A 13,198-nucleotide genomic window follows, 5' to 3' on the forward strand; every position below is an offset into this window, starting at 1 on the left:
GCCCGTTGCCGCGGCGCCCGGCGGTTCCGGCGGAAGAGGCGCGGGGGGGCGGGGCCGGAAGTGGCGGCCGCTCCGGACGGCCCGGCGCGATGGCGGAGGTGGAGGCGGCGGAGAGCCGGGCTGGGGGTAGCCCCGAAGCCGGCACCGGTACCGGCAGCGGCACCGGGTGGCGACGTCCCCATGGGCCGCTCCAGCGGTACTACGGCCCGCCCGCGGCGGAGGCGGCAGAGCCGGACCCGGACCCCGCCGACATCAACGGGCCCCACTTCGACCCGGAAGTTTTCCTCACTAAGGTGGCCTTTGACTCCGCAGCGACCTCCCTCCCTCGCCCCTGGGAGCCCCCCGGGCCGAGGTGGAGACTCCCCCCCGCCCCGCACTGGCAGGGCGCCCCGGCAGCCCTGGGTCGGTCAGGGGCCCCCGGCAGCGCCCTGCAGCGCCCAGGCCCCCCTCGGCGGCGCCGGCAGCTCCTCCCAGCGCCCCCCCGGCGGGCCCGGGCAGGGGGGCGCCCCTCAGGGCCCCCGAAGGACCCTGCGACCCCCCGGCACCACCCGAGCCCCCCAGGGAGGGGCTGTGCGGGGACTCTGTAGATCTTCCTGCGTGGGGGTGGCCTTGGGGCCCTCTGGAGCAGCGATGGGGGCCCGGGGCAGGTGGCAGTCCCTGGGGGACGGGTGGGGGGCAGTGGAGGGTGCCAGGAGGGCCCCGGCGGGCAGGAGGAGGCTCCTGGGGGACGTTTCCACATGCCAGGGGTGTGCGAGGTGGCATTTAGGGGCCGGGGGGGCAGGTGGGGCTCCCCACTGGCAGTTAGGGCTGTGAGGGGGGCAGCAGGTGGTGGTGGGAGGACTATGGGGGGGCAGCTGGGGGTTCGAGGGGCAGGTGAGGATCCCAGAGGGGCTGTGGAGGGTAGTTAGGGCCCCAGAGGGCAGGCAAGGAGCCCAGAGGGGCAATTGGAGGCTACCAGGGGTAAAGTGGGTAACCAAGGTGGGGAGCAGTGGGGTTGGGGGCCATTGTGCAGCTGTTGCCCCCCTCCAGGTGCGCAGTGAATGCCCCCTGGGGCAGTTGCTGGCCCGTGAGGCTGCGCTGGGGCGAGAAATCCGTGCCCTCGACAGTGACATGCAGACGCTGCTCTACGAGAACTACAACAAGTTCATCTCCGCCACTGGTGAGCACCCAGCAGGTGGACCTGGGGGCCTAGGTGGGAGCAGGGGGGTCCTGGGCAGCCACAGGACCCCAGATGCCTGGTTCCTTCTCCCCAGACACCATCCGAAAGATGAAGGTCGACTTCCGGCGCATGGAGGCAGAGATGGACGATTTGGCTGCCAACATGGAGGCCATCAGCACCTCCAGTGCCCGTGTCAGTGCCGCACTGCAGGACCGGCACCGCCGTGGTGCCCAGCTTGCTGGTATGGGAAGGGGGAGGGTCCCGGGGGACAGATCGGGGGGGGGGTTGGGGGGCGGATTGTGGGAGGAAGGCTGAGGGGCCTATGCAGGGAAACCCTGAGGGTGGCAGTTCGGGGGGCTTGGGGGGGTAGATCCAGGGATCGGGGGCAGATAATGGAGTGGGAGGGCTGAGGAGCAGATCTGGGGGGAGTGGACCCCAGGGGGGCAGATCCAGCTCCTGGCCCTGCCCTGCAATCTGGCCCCACCCCTTTCCTTGCCCCCTCCCCCTCCCCCCCCCCCAACTCTGCTGCTGGATCCCTGGCTGCAGGTGTGCAGGCCCTGCTGCGGAAGCTGCAGTCCCTGGTGGAGGTGCCGGGGCGGCTGCGGCGCTGGGCAGCGCCGGGGGCAGAGCCTGCACGAGCCTTGCGCTGCCATGCCCGCGCCCGTGCCGTGCTCCGTCACTACCGCCACCTGCCCTCCTTCCGTGCCATCGAGGATGAGAGCCACGCCATCATGGCCGACCTGGCGCAGCGCCTCCGCGCACGCCTCCGGTGTGTTCGCTCTGCCGCCTGCTGCTGGCAGCTCTGGGAAATGGAGGTTTGGGGGGTGTTCACTCTGGAGCCTACTGACAGCTCTGGGAAGCAGCCTTGGGGGGAAGGAGGCGGTTCACTCTGGAGACAGCCATTCCAGTGAAGAGCCTTCGTGTAGGTGGTGATGGTGGTTGTGGTACCATCTTCAAAACCTGCTGGTAACAGCTGCAGGAGACAGCTTTTCAAGGGATTGGGGGTGTTAAATCTGGAGCCTAATGATAACAGCCCCAAAAAAACTTCTTAGGGAGGAGGGAATTTCCCCTGGAGCATACTGGTAGCAACCCCAGGAACAATCCTTTGTGCAGAATATTCATAGAGTGAAGGGAATAATTCTGACCACTGCTGAGAGCTTTTAAAACGTTACATTATGCAGAGTTTTTTTCTCCCATCTTTATGGTAAAGGGATAATTCTGGAACCTGCTGAGGAGTTTTAGTGCTTTTTCATTATTAATGTAAACTCTGGAACCTACTGATGATCTTTAGTCAGTTTTTTATTACAATACTCGCTGTTAACTTCAGAACATGTTGATGCTCTTCAGTATTTTTCATCCCCCTTTGTGTTTTGAATAATTACTTTTTACTCTGAAGCCTACTGATGACTTTTACTGCTTGTTCCCTGGTTTCTTGAGGTGCCGCTGTTAATCCCAGAACCTTACCTTACACTAAGTAACCCCCTTGTTTCCCCCACTCCCCCAGGGAGGACACCTTGGACCCCAAGGAGCTCACCGAGTGCGTGGAGATGCTGTTGCAGCTGGAAGAGCCACCTGAGGAGCTGTGTGAGGAGTTCCTGAGCCATGCTGGTGCCCGCCTCGAGGCTGAGCTGGCAGCTCTGGAGGCTGAGCTTCCCCCAGCCGACCCCTCCGGCACCGCCACCACGCCACCCCCCGCCTCTGACATCCTTGACTTCGTCGACCGCGGCAGCTCGGCTTTTGTGGGCAACCTGTGCCTCCTCGCGGCCTCGTACCGCAGCCTCTTCGAGGGGCGCCCAGGGGCTTGGGATGGCCGCCTGGAAACCTTCGCCGCCACCCTCACCACCCGTTACTTCGAGCTGCTGGAGCGACGCCTGGCGCTGGAGCGGGGCCTGGGCGACACCTCACTGCTGGTGCGAGCGCTTGACCGCTTCCACCGTCGCCTCCGCGCCCTCCTTGAGCTGCTGCCCGAGGCTGGGGCCGAGGCAGGTGCTGCGCTGGTGGCCCGGGCGGCACGTGAGCGGGTCGATCGCTACCTGCGGGCGCTGCAGACCTTCTTCCTGGGGTGCCTGGGTGACGTGCGCCAGGCGCTGGCTGCCCCCCGGCCCCCGGGCAAGGAGGGCCCCGGCCTGCCCGACCTCCTGGCCACGCTCGCGGCCTCCATCCTTGGCCAGCTCAAGGCCGTCCTGGCCTACGTGCAGCTCTTCACTGCCAAGGATGTCGCCTTCGCCAGCCTGCCCTACTTCAAGGTGGGTTGTGAGGCAGTGTGGGGGTGTCTGGAGCAATCTGGGGGCGGCACACGGAAGTCTGCAGGTGGCACAGGGCAGGTCGGGGCTTGCACAGGGCAGGCTGGGGGGGCACGCGAATTGGAGGTTACATGAGGCAGTTTGTGGCTCACTGTGGCGGTTTGGAGCTTGTACAAGGTAGTTTGTGGGTTTTCGGGGGCCCAGGGTGCTATTTTTGGGGTGTAACTCCCCGTTCTTGGTTGCAGGGGGAGTTCTGTGTGGAGGCAGTGCACGAAGGGCTGGTGGTGGCCTTTGTGCGCTGGCTCTGCCGCACCACCCGTGGCTTCGCTGATGGCCCAGCTGAGCGAGGGGCCCCTGCAGCCCCCCCGGCCCTGCTGCTGCTCCTTGCCCGCCTCTGTCTTGACTATGAGGCCACCACCATCAGCTACATCCTCACCCTAACTGATGAGCAGTTTCCTCCCCAGGTGAGCCCCCAGAACTGCCCCAGTTAGCCCAAAATGGCCCTAAGAGGACCCTGCATGTCCCCAAGATGTCACAGAATGGCTCTGCATCCCTTAGTGTCCCAGCGTCCATTGACGACGCAGTGGTGGTACATGGTGTGTGTGGAGGCATGGGGATCTTCCTTCTGTCTGTGCTCCCCAAAACATCCCTGAGTGGATCCAGAATGCTCTGATGGTCCCAAAAATGGCCCCAAGGGTGTCCCGATTGGCCCTGTGGTACCTTAGATGGCTGCAGGTTCCTCAGTAGCCCTGTATCCACCCAGAATGTGGTGGTGGGGACGATGGCGCTTGTGGAGGTATGAAGCCCTTCCTTCTGTCTTTGTCTGCCCTGAAATGTCCCTGAGGGACCCCAAAATGTCCCAAGTTCCTCCCTGTGACCTGCCATCGCCCTGTGTCCATCCAGGACACGACCCTGGGGATGGCATTGCAAGTGGGGGTTCAAGGGTCCTTACCTGTGATAGTGTGTCCCAAACATCCCCGAGGGTACCTCCACATGTCCCCAAGGGGCTTCTGCTTGTCCCCAAGTCCCCCCAGATGCCCCAAGGATACATGACAGCAATGCTGCTGCAGGTGGGGTAGCCTGAATAGCATGCCATGAGTCCCCTGATGTCCCTGTGCCCCCAAGACATCAGGTGGTGGAGGCACAGGGGGCACCCCCACATGTCCCTTGTCACCACTGGCCCCGTGGCCTGGGGATACAGCGCTGAGTGCAGAGGTGTGGGGGGTGTTCCTACATGTCTCCATGTCCCTTGCTCCCCCAGGACACAGGCCCAGCAGTGACACCAGGACCAGTACTGTGTGCAGAGGCGCGGGGGGCAGCACAGCGGCTGCTCGATCACTACGTGCAGGTCCAGGGCGCCGCGGTGGCACAGATGCTCAGGAAGAGTGTGGAGACACGAGACTGGCTGGGCACTGTCGAGCCCCGCAATGTTCGTGCCGTCATGAAGCGTGTGGTTGAGGACATCACTGCCATCGATGTCCAGGTTGGGACAACACCAGAAGCCCAGAGGGGCTGGAGTCTCCCGGGGGGTGGGGGTTCCAGGTATCCCAGAGAGGGTCCCTGGAGAGGCCCTGAGGCTCTCGTAAGGTCCTTGAGGGGTCAGGAAGTCCCCAGAGGGTCTCTGCAGGGGTCTCTGAAGTCCCCTGGCAGTTCCCAGATGTCCCAGAGAGTTCCTGGGAGAGTTGGGAATCCCAGCAGGTCCTGAAGTGTCAAGAGGGGATGCCCGAGGTCCCTATATGGTTCTTGAGGATCTTTGCGGGTCCTAGGCAGCTTTGGGAGGGTCACAGAGGATTTGAGGGATCCTGGGTGGCTTGGGGTGGGGTCCCAGAGGGTATTTTGGGGTGATTGTGGGATACCAGCCCTGAGAGGGTGCGGTGCTGCAGGTGGGGCAGCTCTTCGAGGAAGGGGTGCGACGTGCGCAGAGCAGTGACTCAAGCCGGCGCGCCTTCTCCGTCTACAGCAGCTCACGGGCACCTGGGCGCTACGCCCCCAGCTACACCCCCAGGTCAGCCCTGTCACCCGGGCACCTCTTGGTCACACCCAGGGCCACCCTGTCACCCCTGTGCTCCCTGTGTCACCCCTGTGGTACCTGCTACATCTTCCCCATAAGATTCTTTGTGTTTGCAGACTGTCCCAGTGTTGTCTCACCACCTTGAAATCCCTTGGCCATCCTCGTCTCCTGAGAATGTCCCAGTATCCCCTGGTGATCCCCATGTGTCCCAGCCATCTGCATGTTCCCCCCTCACAGTCCCAGTATCCCCTGATGATCCCATGTGCCTATGTCTCATGAGTGTCTTGTCTCTCTGTGTCCTGTCCCCACATCCACCACCTGTCCTCACGTTCCCCTGCCTTTGCATCCCCAAACGATTCCAACATCCCCTGACCATCTAGGTGTCCCCATCCCCGTGTCTCCTGGCAGTCCCTGCCCCCACATCCCTTGGCTTTCTCGGATACTTGAATGTCCCTGTGTCCGTCTCCAGTGCCCCCATGGACACCCACCTGCTCAGCAACATCCAGAAGCTCTTCTCTGAACGCATTGACATCTTCAGCCCTGTCGAGTTCAACAAGGTGAGGCTGTGGGGTTTTCCTCATGTCCCTAGATGTCCCCAGGGCCCCTGGTCCCTGTGTCCCCAGGGTCCCTAAAGTGCCCACCTTCCCAGCTGTCAGCTGTCCCTGGTGTCTGCGTGACCCAGGTGCTGGAGCCCAGGGGGTCCCAAGGAGCTGATGATGAGGAGAAGGGTGTTCCCACTGTCCCCTGATGCTCCCCTGTCCTAGGTGCCGGGGTCAGGGTGTCCCTGCGGCTGGTGACCAGGGCAAGACTGCCTCTGTGTCAACTTGACCCGAGGCCTCCCTGTGCTCCCAACAGCCAGGCCAAGAGTGTCCCCATCCCCCTGTGCCATGTGTCCCCTGTGTCCCACTGTCCCACGTGTCCAGGCTTGGGGGGTGGTCCTTGGGAGTGGCACCCAGGACAAGGGTGTACTCCATGTCCCCATGCTGATGGGACTTAAAGCCTCCCTGCACTTGAAGAATCCAGGCTGCAGGAGCCCCCTTTCCCCTGCACCATGTGTCCCCACATCCCACGTGTTGGGACTTGGGGGGATCCCTGGGGCTGGTGACCAGGGCAGGAATGCCCGGAGTCACACCTGCACGAGGATGTGGGGACATCACGTGTCCCTGCTGTCCCCGTGTCCCAGGTGTCGGTGCTGACAGGGATCATCAAGATCAGCCTGAAGACGCTGCTGGAGTGTGTGCGGCTGCGGACTTTGGGGCGCTTCGGGCTGCAGCAGGTGCAGGTGGATGGCCATTACCTGCAGCTCTACCTCTGGCGCTTCGCCGCTGACGAGCGGGTGGTGCAGGGGCTGCTGGATGAGGTGGCTGCCAGCGCCGCCCACCGCTGCCTCGACCCTGTCCCCATGGAGCACAGTGTCATCGAGCTCATCTGCGAGCGGGGGTAGGACGTGGGGACACAGGCTTGGGTTGATGTGCGGGACACGGCATCACATAGCAGTGAGACACAGGGCCACGGGCTATCTGTGTCACCATGGGGCACAGCAGCTGAGCAGGGACGTGTCCGGGAGGGCGACATGTCTTAGGTCCTCTTAGATTTCTGGGGACAGACCTGTATCCCCACACGTATATGGGGACACTCCATGTGTCCTTCCATACGCAGTACGATGCCTCATATCCCCCCGCATGGCAACATGTAGGGACACCCCCTGTCTCCAGACCGGCACAGGGTCACCCCATGTTGTCAACATACTCCTCCCCCAGCCCTGGTAGCACCCCACATTGTCCCCTTGCCCCAGTGACCCCTTCAACATATACTGACACCCTCTGTTGTCCTTGTGGCCCCAGTGACACACCATGTCATCCCCCACCTTGGTATACCCCCTCGTGCCTGGGAACACCCTAGGCACAGCCTCTTTGTCACAGTTGGGGACAATAAATAAAACGTGTGAGCTGTGTGTTGTGACCCCTGCCTGTGCCTGGGATGGGGACAGGACAAGACCTAACGGGGACCAATGCCTGTGTCCCTGGAGTGGCAGTGGGGGTGTGTAGGGGCAAAGGGGGGTCACCTAGATGTGTCGGTCCCTTGGCCACCCGTGTCCCTGTAGGGCAGTGGGTAGGGGGCAGACTTTCCTCTCCCCAAGCACAAGCACTGTGTGCTGCCAGTGCCTCGCACGAGCACCCAAGGAGCATCCAGGAGTAACCTGGGGCAGCTTGTGCCTTGTCCAGCCCTTGCATGAGCAGCCAGCGCCCTCCCAGCCACCTCTCACGAGCACCTCGCACGCATGCGGGGCCTTGCACAAGCAGGGGGCTGCCTCCCCGCGCACCCCAGCTGGCTGCGGGGCCTCGGCAGGGCCAGCGCTGCACAGCAGCTCCTGCCCACCACTGCTGGGCACTGTGAGGGGGTCCTGGGGTGCCCGGGAGTGAGGGGGGGGGACAGGTGCAGCGTTGGGGCATGGGCAGTGCCCTGGGTGTGCGCTCAGGGAAGGGCACCTGTGTACAACAAGATGGGGGTGCTGAGAGGGGCTGTGTCCTTGGGGTGAGCCTGTGCCTGCGGGATGCTCAGCCAGGGCTGGGCTGCTCCCCCGGGGCAGCGTTCGGCTCCAGCCAGTGACATGGTGGTCAGAGCTCTGCCCTGCTCACGCTGCTGATCTTGGTGCTGTCCCCTCACCCTCACCTGCAACGTTTCAGTGGGAGCACGGGCACGGAACGGAGAGAGCCAGTTGTCCACACCCCCTCACCCCACTGCAGAAGGTGACGAGACAAGATCTACGGGGGTATGTTATTTTATTAGACTTACAGGGGAAGTATCAGAGGAGTGGTGTAGCGGGAATGTCGGAGTCCAAAAGTGGGGGCGGGAGCCTGGGGCTTGGTCAACGTCACCTGGAAGGGGAAAAGTGAGAAGGAAACAAAGCGTGACCGTGGGGCCTCGTTCTCCACGAGGCTTGTCCTCAGCAGAGGCCGCCCAGTGCAGCAAGTTGATGTACGTGTCTGTGGCATTGGCCGTGCCTCGTGTGTGCCTGGGCACTTCTAGCTGACGCCCCCTGTCCCGGTGGCACGTTCCTTGGGAACCTCCTGTGTTACCAGGACATTCCTGAGGGGCTGCTGCTGCTGCTGCTCCTGCCTGGCACTTCTGCCCTTTCTGGGGAGGCACGTGAAGGCCAGAGAACTGGAGCTTGGGGTCGGGTAAAATACATCCCTCGAGTGTTTTTAGGAGGCCCCCGAGTGGGGAAATCTTGTGTTTGATGCAGAATGGAGTGGCATGCCGGCACCACCTGCCAGGGCAAGCTCCTGGCTGGAGCTGGGCTGAAACTCAGAATGAGCCAGACCACTCTGGGTGCCCCTGCACCCCCAGTATCCCAGTACATGGGAAAGGTCTGCTCTTGGCTCTGCTTGTCCCTTCAGTGGTGGCATGTCCCCCTGAAGAGCCTGCGGCGTTTGAGTGCACATCGGCATGGAATGGCTGAGCAGCACCACGATGGGTGCCTCACCTTCCCGGGGCAGTAGTCTGCCGGCCCCGGTTTCACTGTTTTGTCGCCTCCAAGTCTGGTTCTGCTCCCCATGGTGTACCTGGGGGCCCTGTTCTTGTAGGTGTCCAGGTCCACCTTGGGGAAGGCAGCAGGACCGGGTGTCTGTAAGAGAGGAGTGGAGCTTGCTGGGTGCCCAAGGTGGGTGTTGGTTCTTGCGCTGCCCACACGGACCATGCTGGTGCAGCTGGAGCCCTTGCACCCCGAGGAGAGTGCACAGCTCACCTTGGGCATGCCTTCCAGGTAGCTGTAGTGTTTACTCTTCCCCTTCATCGAGTAGCACGGGCTGGCGGGAACGCAGGCTGTGTTGTGCCCCACCAGCCTGGGCAGCATGTAGGTGCCCACACCTGGAAGGGGAAAAGGGAGAGCGTCTGTGAGTCCTGCGGCGCAAGGAGCGGCGCCTGGGTAGCAGCGCGAGGGCAGGAAGGGTGTCCTGCCCCTCCTGCCAGCGCCTCCGTCTTCTGTCGCATGTGGCATGTTGGCAGCTCAGAGCCTGAGCTGCTGCTTCTCCTTGGGATGGGAGGAGCTGGTGCTCTGGGCCACCAGGGACCTTGTCAAGGGACTAGCTGTGTCCTGCCGGGCAGGCTCGTCCCTAGGCCCATTGCACAAGCTGCCGCCCAGCAGAGCCCACCCGGCGGGCACGCCGGTGCTGGTGTCTGCGCTCCCCACATTCCCTTACCTGGCACTGTGCTGGCCGCAGCGGCCTCGTGCCGGAAGGCCATGGGCTGTGCTGGCGGGCGCATGTACACGTGCTTGTTGGCCTTCTCGATGGAGTAGTCACCTGGGGCAGGGAGAGGCAGAGGACAGCAGTGAAGCTGGGCTCTCCTCAAGCCAGAGAGGCCAGGGCAGGAGGAGGTGCTCAGCCCCATTTGCTTTCTCTCTGGAATCTTGGGAACTGCTCAGGGGCACGAGCCGATGGGTTTGTACCCTGGTTGCACGGGGCAACGGCCAGGCGTGCTTGTCCTGCCCGAGCCAGTGCTGGAGAAGCGGTACTCACCTGGACCGGGGGCCACCTCGCTCTTTGTCTTAGGCAGCCCGGCCATGTGCTGTGCCGGGACGACGTACTTCCCGTGCCTGGTGATGGCCGGCGGGACGTAATAGCAAGGCCCCGGCGAGCAGCTGCTGGCCACCGGACGTTTGGCCATGGGGAACGTGTATGCAGGGGCTCTGACTTTGGTGGGGCTGTGAGCCAGGTACCCTGGGAAGGAAGCCTGTGAGAGGACACCTGCCTCCAGCGCACACCTCAAGGCAGTTCCTGAGTGCGGCAGCAGCAGCGGAGGGGAAGGAGGAAGGGAGGAGGCAGGAGCAGCCGGTTTGCTCGCACACGCCCAGGGTTATGGCTCTGCTGAGGCCCCGGTGGCGCTCAGCAGGGTCGGGCAGCTCTTTCCTGGGGCTTTCCCGGGAAGGGCTAGCCCGTGCCCTTGCTCCGGCAGAGGGCGGGGAGCCGTGGAGCGAAGGGGACCGGAGCTGCGCCTGCTTGTTCCCGGACGCGGCACACACGCCTCCCCACCTCGCCACAGGGTTTACCTGTTGTCCCGGGGATCGAGTACTTGGGTGCCGGCGTGGTGAACTGGGCTGAGATGAAGCTGCGTGGGCGATGGGGTCTCCAAGTGCCCACCCAGGCTCCGTCCGTGTCGGAGGCAGCCACAAAGCCTACGGGAACAGCAGGAGCTGCTGAGGGGCTTCCCCGGAGAGTGGCCAGTGCAAAACCTGCCCAGAAGGAGCAGCAGCGCTTCACCTTCCTCAGCCTGGACCATGGGACCGGCCACGGGCGAGCTCGTCGGTGGGTGGCAGAGCGCAGGAGGGTGGCAGCGATCTGGCAGGGGAGGTTGTGGTGTCACCTGCTAGGTGGCCTTGGGGAGCAGCGTCAGCTCATCATGGAAACGCACTGTGACATCACGCAGGCTCAGTGGTGTGGCTGGTCGGCGGGGGCCAGGGACGTATGCGATTAATAATACTATAGTTAGTTGTGGGTAATCTGAAGAATATGTGTGTCTCTCTCTCCCAGGATATCTGTTCAGTAAGCACGGGTGTGCTGCGTGAGAAGGGCCTCCACGGAGAAGGAAGCCCCGCACGCCCCGGGTGGAGCGGTGCCCCGTGCGCCGGCGCTGCGATGGAGGCACGCCTGCTCCTCGGCGCTGCGCTGGCGTTCCGGAGTTCCGTATGCCCCGCTTTGGTGACAGTTTTGGTGACCCAGATGGAACTTTGCTTCTGAACCTCGGTGGATCCATGGAATCGCAGGGCCTGCAGCCAGCACCCACGGATTCTCGGTGAGAGCTTCCAATCCCCGGACTGGAGGGATCAGAGCAAGACCCGTGGAAAGGTAAAAGGCATTCTTTTATTTCAAGGTGAAATAGTCTGCCCATCGGTCAAGGTGAAAACCTGGCAGGGTGGAGTTGTAAGGAACCCGAACTGGTAAGGTTTGGTAACTCCAGGGACACCCAGAACTGGCATTTTTTCTGAGAATGTGTGTGTGAATGAATTGTCTTGGGTATCTTGGAACAGAATTGAATATTGAGGTCTGGATTGTGTTTTGAGGCCAAAATTTTTGTAAGCATGTGTGTGTGAGTGAATCGTCTTGGATTTTTGTAATGTCTCAGCCAAAGCTGAGATCATTCCTGGGCATGGTCGGGTGGTGTGGACTGTGGATCCTCAGTATGGACTGTTGGTAAAACCCCTTTATGAAAGTGGCCTCCATCGCAGCGCCGGCGCACGGGGCACTGCTCCACCCGGGGCGTGCGGGGCTTCCTTCTCCGTGGAGGCCCTTCTCACGCAGCACACCCGTGCTTACTGAACAGATATCCTGGGAGAGAGAGACACACATATTCTTCAGATTACCCACAACTAACTATAGTATTATTAATCGTATACGTCCCTGGGCCCCGACCTCTGAAGGGGTCAAAAGAGACCCATTTACCCTGGCCCCCCAAATGCTGAGCAACCTTCAAGGACTTGAAAGCGGCTCTGATGTCGGCACCTGCATCGGGACTGTCTGGTTTGTCTAAGCCTTTTGAGTTATTTGTATATGAACGACTACATTTAATGCTGGATGTGCTGACCTAAAGATTGGGAACATAAAGGAGAGCTGGGGGATATTTTTCCAACAATTGGACAATGTGAATAAAGGATGGCCAGAGTGTTTGTGTGCTGTGGCTCTTAATTCAAGAAACAAGAAAATTAACAATGGGACAGAGAATTACCGTGTATGTTCCGTATATGGTGGTTTCTGGGTTAGAACAAAAGGGGGGACACTGGTTGTCTCCAAGCCACATGCTCAAATATCAAGTTATCTTGTTGGAGCAGGATGATGCAGAACTTGAACCACGACAGCAGTTAACCCAGCAATGCTTTTGAATTCAGAAGAGACACTGAATCCCTGTATCATGACTACAAATTGCTGAACATGTATATTCCAGTAAAGAGGATCTGAGGGATGAACCATTAACTGGTCCTGATTTGGAATTGTGTACCGACGATAGTAGCTTTGTACAAGATGGGTGGCTGGATATGCAGTGGTTACAGCTGCACAGGGGGTAGAGGCTGAGGCTCTACGCATCAAGACATCACCAAATATGCATTTGGGATAGGCCATGTACATGGAGCTATCTGGAAGGGAAGAGGACTGTTGTCAGCCCGAGCGTCACCTATTAAATACAAGGAAAAAATCCTTAATAATGCATTGCAAAGCACATCCATTCGGGCAAACTGCAGTGAATGTGGGGAATCAGTTGGCTGATAAAACTGCCAAGGAGGTGGCTGAACGAAGCATCCTTGCACTAGTGCTAGTAAAACAGGTACAGCTCCCAGTCCTGACACCCAATTATAGTGAGGCAGAGCAACAATTGGCATCACTGTTAAAAGCAACTATAAACAGAGAGGGCTGGTTAATAACCCCACAGAACAAGTCATTGTTCCGTCACCACTAATGACTAGGATTGTGGAAAAGAGACATGAAGAAACACATTGGGGTAGTGAGGCCATGATCTCTAGTCTCCAAAATTTGATTACATGTGTAGGAATGACTGGAATAGTAATGTCTGGAATAGCAAAGCGCCCCATTTGTTTAAAAATAATCCTGCAAATAGCAGAAGACCACCCCCAGGGACCACTAAGTGGGGAAATTCACCTGGAGATTACTGACAAGCTGATTTTTTTGAACTAGCAGGACAGAATGGGTGTAGGTGTGTCAGTATCGATTGATACTTCTTAAGGACAGCTGGAAGCTTTCCCCTGTTACACCAACAAAGCCAGAGAAGAGACTA

General features: G+C 60.6%; 2 protein-coding genes across 2 annotated transcripts; one reads left to right on the plus strand and one right to left on the minus strand.

Annotated features, from left to right (window-relative positions):
• The first annotated feature begins 49 nt into the window (after positions 1 to 49).
• Positions 50 to 7,367, plus strand: VPS51 (VPS51 subunit of GARP complex). The gene is made up of 10 exons (XM_037401696.1): positions 50 to 293; positions 1,030 to 1,159; positions 1,254 to 1,400; positions 1,706 to 1,928; positions 2,664 to 3,405; positions 3,648 to 3,866; positions 4,664 to 4,885; positions 5,286 to 5,407; positions 5,883 to 5,970; positions 6,597 to 7,367. The coding sequence occupies exons 1-10, from the start codon at positions 90 to 92 to the stop codon at positions 6,855 to 6,857; spliced, it is 2,358 nt and encodes a 785-aa protein (XP_037257593.1). The 5' UTR covers positions 50 to 89; the 3' UTR covers positions 6,858 to 7,367.
• A 124-nt stretch (positions 7,368 to 7,491) lies between these two features.
• Positions 7,492 to 11,919, minus strand: ODF3 (outer dense fiber of sperm tails 3). Its single transcript, XM_037402641.1, has 6 exons — positions 11,914 to 11,919; positions 10,464 to 10,752; positions 9,934 to 10,134; positions 9,496 to 9,717; positions 8,901 to 9,421; positions 7,492 to 8,292 (listed from the first exon to the last, which is right to left on the minus strand). Exons 1-6 carry the CDS (start codon positions 11,917 to 11,919, stop codon positions 8,206 to 8,208), a joined length of 1,326 nt encoding a protein of 441 aa, XP_037258538.1. The 3' UTR covers positions 7,492 to 8,205.
• Positions 11,920 to 13,198: the final 1,279 nt, after the last annotated feature.

The sequence above is a fragment of the Falco rusticolus genome, chromosome 10 (genome assembly GCF_015220075.1).
Source record: "Falco rusticolus isolate bFalRus1 chromosome 10, bFalRus1.pri, whole genome shotgun sequence".
In the NCBI taxonomy this organism is placed as follows: Eukaryota; Metazoa; Chordata; class Aves; order Falconiformes; family Falconidae; genus Falco; species Falco rusticolus.

Excerpts from the sequence above, each read along its gene's own strand:
- VPS51 (XM_037401696.1), top strand. The coding sequence starts at position 90 with ATGGCGGAGGTGGAGGCGGCGGAGAGCCGGGCTGGGGGTAGCCCCGAA. Across the intron at positions 1,401-1,705 it reads CCGTGGTGCCCAGCTTGCTG|GTGTGCAGGCCCTGCTGCGG; the intron begins GTATGGGAAGGG and ends CCCTGGCTGCAG. Across the intron at positions 3,406-3,647 it reads CCAGCCTGCCCTACTTCAAG|GGGGAGTTCTGTGTGGAGGC; the intron begins GTGGGTTGTGAG and ends TCTTGGTTGCAG.
- ODF3 (XM_037402641.1), bottom strand. Across the intron at positions 10,135-10,463 it reads CTCGATCCCCGGGACAACAG|GGTACCTGGCTCACAGCCCC; the intron begins GTAAACCCTGTG and ends CTTCCTTCCCAG. Across the intron at positions 9,718-9,933 it reads CGAGGTGGCCCCCGGTCCAG|GTGACTACTCCATCGAGAAG; the intron begins GTGAGTACCGCT and ends TCCCTGCCCCAG.